The sequence below is a fragment of the Glycine soja genome, chromosome 12, assembly GCF_004193775.1.
Source record: "Glycine soja cultivar W05 chromosome 12, ASM419377v2, whole genome shotgun sequence".
Taxonomy (NCBI): Eukaryota; Viridiplantae; Streptophyta; class Magnoliopsida; order Fabales; family Fabaceae; genus Glycine; species Glycine soja.
The window spans coordinates 39,071,246-39,077,245 of NC_041013.1; the positions used below are offsets into that span (position 1 = coordinate 39,071,246).

Genomic DNA, 6,000 nt, shown 5'->3' on the forward strand with positions numbered 1-6,000 from the left:
TAATTTATTTCCATTTTTATAGGAGATAATTGGATCCTCTTTATTTAAATAAAATATTTAAGTACAATTTATTTCCTTTTTGAAAAGTCTTTTTCTTTTTAAATTTTTGTTGTTATTTTAATTATAATTAACTTTATTAGTTTTTCTTCTATATTATAATTATCTAGGAATTAAATACTATTTATTATTAACATTTGCAAATATACAAACTAGTCAACATTGTATAAGAGATTGAAAACTTAAACTTTGATACAAGCCAACAAATATTTTCTCTTTCTATTATTATTAATCTTTTTATAAACTTCTTTCATTTTTTTTTCTCATCTTTGTTATTATTGTCATTGTTATTTAGACTTTAACGTGCTTCTAGTTTTGACTGCACTAGAGGTTCACTAGAATTTATTCTCTGGACAATGGTCATCCTCACAATACAACACTGTATTTTTTTTTCTTATTTTCTATCAATTTGATATCAAATTCTTCTTTAATGATTGTTAACTACTGTTATTTTAAAAGAAAATAAGGTAACCAGTGACAATCGTTTTCCTTAACCAGTACTCACCTCCTCCAATCATGAACATGAACACACTCTGAACAAGACATATTAGAAATAATAGCCAGATCACGAGTACACCAGAAGAACAACCATCCCAACATTAGAGAAATAATAGTCAAACGTTGAGTATACTAGAAGAGCAGTCATTACAAAATAGTACGTATTCTCCTGTGTAAAACTATATATTACTCTCTCCTTTTTATAAGCCTCTTGCTTCATAAAAAGGTATTTATTAAATAAAAAGTTTTTATTAAAAATCGTAGAATTGCTTAAGAGATGTTTTTATATAAAAAAATATTTTTAATTCTTTAATCAATGACTTAGGAAAAGATCAGTTGCCACCATATCTATAAGGATTCTATCAAAAAATTAAATAAATCATATCCATAAGGAAAAGAAAAATACACGTAAAAACTAATTCATTGTAGTATTAAACATGAATGAAAAAAAAAGGACAAGATGATATAATAATAGGAAAAAGAGATTATGATGATTACAAGTTAATATTCTTTTGCTCTTCCACTTCAGATCCGGTAATCAAATTACTCAAACGTTCCAAAAAAGAGAGGAATAAAAGTGATTAAAAAACGAACGTAAACAATTAAAGCAGAATGGAAGCAGTAACGGAATGAGATAGTGATTAAAAAGACATACACACATTGACATAGATAATTTTTTTACTTGGTACTTGCGAATTCTCCTGAAACTTTCAATATAAAATCTCACTATGTCGGCGATTTGGCATAGGTTAATACTGGGGTAAGTGTTTCATAGACTCGTACGTGTAACTTTAGTAGTGGATATTATATAATAATGACAACAACAAAAAAATAGAGAGAAAACCAAATAGCATTGCCTAGTTTTCACATAAAAACTGAATAGCTTTGTAACTTTGTTTATATATATATATATGTGTGTGTGTGTGTGTGTGTGTAATGTAATAACTTGGCTATGTGGCAAACCTTGGACCTTAAGGCTGGAAGCGTGGTGTTGGTCTTGGTTGGCGGTTATGCCCAATATCAGATCAGTAATGGCAACAACCTCTTCTTTCTTCTTCACTTTGCTATTGCTGCTTCTCACTGTTTCGGGTTTGTTATCTTCCACTAACTTTTCAACTTCTGCATGATTCCATGGAAAGTGAATAAATTTTAGAATTTGCTATTTGAGTTTTCTTGGCAAATGGAATGGACCATTCTAAATTGTGATCAGAATACTATTCCTTTTGATTAGCTTCTTGTAATGAAAGAGGGACCTCAATGTGTGCTCAAAGGAATCAAATTAACCATTAATTTAGCTTTCTTGTTTTTTCAATTGGGTTTGAGTATCTATTCTCCAACCTCCATATAATATAAGCTTTTTAGTTTGTCCAATATCTTATCTGAATTATGGGTTAGCCAGAGTTTCACAATTTTCTTCAGGGTTTGACTCCCTCAAAGCTTTTTTTTTTTAATCTTCTATTAGAGATTGATTGTTAATTATGGCTATTGAACATTGTAAAATTGGAGATTTTAGATTTGTTGCTATCTATTCTTATATATTCTGATGTATCAAACTATGTTGTTCTTCAGATTTGTTTGTGCAAAGCCGAGGCCTAAATTTTGGAATCAACTACGGGCAAAAGGCCAACAACCTTCCATCTCCATCCCGTGTGGCTGTTCTTATAAAATCTCTGAATGTCTCCAGAATCAAACTCTATGATGCTGATCCAAATGTTCTATCTGCATTCTCCAATTCAGATGTGGAATTCATCATAGGGCTAGAGAACGAGAAACTGCAGAGCATGACAGACCCTTCTAAGGCTCAGAGCTGGGTTCAACAGAATGTTCAACCTTACATTTCACAAACCAGAATCACTTGCATCACTGTAGGAAACGAGGTCTTCAACTACAATGATACTCAGCTCACAGAAAATCTTCTCCCTGCAATGCAAAGTGTGTATAATGCCCTTGTTAATCTAGGACTAGCACAACAAGTTACTGTTACAACTGCTCATTCTTTCAACATTTTAGCCAATTCTTTCCCTCCTTCATCTGGGGCATTCAGGCAAGATCTGATACAATACATTCAACCCCTCCTTAGCTTTCATGCTCAAATCAAATCACCCTTCCTCATTAATGCATATCCATTTTTTGCATACAAGGACAATCCAAACCAAATCTCCTTAAAATATGTGCTGTTTCAGCCAAATCAAGGGGCCACTGATCCAAATACCAATTTGCTTTATGATAACATGTTGTATGCTCAAATTGATGCTGTCTACGCGGCCATCAAAGCGCTGGAGCATACCGATATAGAAGTGAGGATTTCGGAAACCGGTTGGCCTTCTAAGGGTGACCCTGATGAGGTTGGAGCCACACCACAGAATGCAGAAATATATAATAGTAATTTGTTGAAGAGGATAGAGCAGAAGCAAGGCACTCCTGCAAATCCATCTGTTCCAATTGATATTTTTGTATTTGCACTTTTCAATGAGAATTTGAAGATTGGTCCTGTTTCTGAGAGAAACTACGGCCTTTATTATCCTGATGGTACCCCAGTTTACAACATTGGATTACAAGGTTATCTCCCAGTCCCAGAAATGGTTATGGAGTCCAAATCTAATGTAAGTATAAATTCAATCATTTTACCAGTGAGAAGTTTCATTACTTTCTGTTTTTGAAACTTTTCTAAAGTAGACATATCTAATGCTCTCATTGCTATTGATATGCAGGCTTTGTCCATCAATTTTCTCATCTACATATTTACATGTTTGTTGTTCACTTGGGAGCTTTCAAGACCGTGATTAGGAATATAACAAAACAAATAACTTTCTATAGATCATTCTTTTGCAATAGGAGTTGTTAAAAGGTAAGGAAAATTTTAATATATTTCGTGAATCTGAATCATTATTTTTTAATCAACAAATGTTAATGGTTAGTTTGTTAGTTTTTTTAGTAATAGGGATTTGAAACCAGAATCTCTCTCCCCTTTTTCCGGTCGACCTTATAACTCCTACTTTAATTTTTTATTTGCAAGTGCTGATATTCTTTTTTTTTTTCAATTACAATTTCAGTAACGGTTGGGAAACCAGGTATTGTAAATAATGAAACTGAAGTAATTGTGCTATAAATTTTTTTCATTCTTTGGTCACATGAAAACTAGTTCAGCTCCTGAATTTCTAATGAATCAAGTTTATTACATTATGTAGTAAATTAGCAATGATCACGGGCATAAAGAGATGGGAAGTCTGGAAAAAAAATTCAAAAAGCGTTTTTGATTCCTTCTAGTTATTCTTTGAGTTTTTGATAGTACTATGCCAAATATGTAATCTGAAAAATGATATGATGGAAAAGCTTTGGAACCATAGCGTGTAAAAGTTCTGCCTAAATGGTATCTCTTTAAGCAAAACCTGTCAAATGCTGTCCAATTAGTGCTTGTGCATGTACCAAGTGGACTCTTGTGCCACTATAACCACCCCTAGAAAACCTTACTTGCAATCATGCATGTGAATCTTCCCCGGAATAAAATTCTCCTTGTCTTCAGCTATACAAAAGTCCAAATTCGGTTATGTCAAAAAGGAAAGAAAAGCCTTCAGGATCCCTCCTGCCAGATAACCCAATCTCATGAATTTGTCCTTGGTTTTGAACCTTTTCTCGTAGGTGGCTTCTCCTTTCCACTACTTTCCTTCCTTCTATTCCCATATGAGCTTTTGTAGGACCCTTTGTTTTAAAGTTGTGCAAAAGTGATTTTAATTTTTTTTTTTTAGTTCACAATCACGGATTGATCCTAAGACTTCATACATAATACTCAAATTTTCTCACTATCCTAGTAAATTATTAAAATTTGAGTTTCATTTTTTATACACTGTAAATTTTTTTAAACTCGGTCAATAAGAAATTATGACAGGTACAATGGTTATTATAAAAGATCCTAGACTTACCATACATTTGTATGATACGATATCAGTGTAAGAATATCATTTGCATAAATTATTTTCTCTTAATTTTTAACCATAAAATCTAATTATTAAAATATACGAGGAGATCAATTTCAGTTGTAGCATACTAGCATTGGAATGTCACCTACCAAGAGGGGCCTACTGTAGAATTTTATTAAACTGTTGAGTAAAGAGTTTAGAGATTCTATTATACCATCTCTATTAGTGAGTGATAGCTTGTCCTCATAGAATTAAAATTCCTTAGTGTGAACTGTTCCAAGGTCAAACAGGATGTTAAATTTCAAGGTATAATATTGTAGCGTATCATTTGCAACTTAGAAAAATTCATGAGCTGAGTGCAGTTGTGAGAATCTGAATGGAGAAAACATGGTTTAGAATTCTAATGGTGCCTCTTTGTTGGACGAGAATAATCTCATGTGAAAGATTCTGCAATAAGGGTCATAAAAATTGAGCTTAGGGCGGCTATTAGAGGTGGTCCAGGTCATTTCAATTGAATTTGTAGAGTTCTTACAGCAGCATGGCTCAATTGGGATGAGAATGACAGATAGGAGCAGCCACCTAAATATTTCAAAGCACAATTAGTGATGATTATTGCTAGCTGCTTCCATACCTGATTTTTGTGGCATTAAGTTTCTTTTCTGATGTGCCATATATACTCACAAACCAAAATACATCTTTACTTTATGCTGTTCTAAACAATAGGGGAAAAAAACACCACAAGAACGTGTTTAAATATAAACTTAGAGAATTCATATAAACAATAGTCGTCTAATTTTTATTTTTATTTTTGGTACAATTTCATCTCATTAATACCAGTTACCCCACCACCCACCAAGAACATGTTTTTTTTAGCAGATTTGGCATTAGTTTCATAAATTCTGAAAAAAAAAAAGAACGGATAGAAAATACATCGAATAAAAATTTTAATTTAATACAAATTCAGACACCTTGGGACATATTACATAATGACAACGCATAAAAAAAATATTACATAATGACAACGTGTTCGTCATTTAATAGGTATATCTAGTAGTAGTAATATAATGGACCACAGAAATGTGATATAAATTACAGTTTTAAACCTTTTTTTTTTCGAAGAACCTAAAGAATTAAATAAAATATAGTGGAAATGTCCCATAAGAATTTCTTCCATTTTTGACATTAAAAAAAATCTTTAGAGAATGGTGCATGCATATTATTGACTTAATATTGACGCATCTATGCAGGGAGACAAGGGCAAGGCAAATTCTACACATTTTCTACACAGCCATGGGAGCAGTTGTTCGAGGACTAGTTCGTATTTTGCCTAAATCTAGTTTGTAGCTAAATCCATTCATATAATTTTTTATTTCACAGTTTAGAAATAATCAAAGATTCGTAATATGGAGAACAGTGATTTTTTGACAGAAAGTTAATATATATAAAATAAAAAAAAAAGTCTTCTTTAGACAGATTATTATGTTGTACATGTAAAAAAAATGGTCAAATGATTTTATGATTTTGTACA

General features: G+C 32.0%; 1 protein-coding gene across 2 annotated transcripts; it reads left to right on the forward strand.

Annotated features, from left to right (window-relative positions):
• Window positions 1-1,441: 1,441 nt before the first annotated feature.
• Window positions 1,442-6,000, forward strand: LOC114378273 (glucan endo-1,3-beta-glucosidase 14-like). 2 transcript variants are annotated; one of them, XR_003659290.1, is made up of 4 exons: window positions 1,446-1,644; window positions 2,125-3,158; window positions 3,267-3,403; window positions 5,720-6,000. XR_003659290.1 is itself a non-coding variant. In XM_028336841.1 (3 exons), the coding sequence occupies exons 1-3, from the start codon at window positions 1,467-1,469 to the stop codon at window positions 3,336-3,338; spliced, it is 1,284 nt and encodes a 427-aa protein (XP_028192642.1). In that variant the 5' UTR covers window positions 1,442-1,466; the 3' UTR covers window positions 3,339-5,478. The 2 variants fall into 2 exon arrangements, 1 of the variants encoding a protein (XP_028192642.1); XM_028336841.1 differs by lacking the exon at window positions 5,720-6,000 and having other exon boundaries at window positions 1,442-1,644; window positions 3,267-5,478.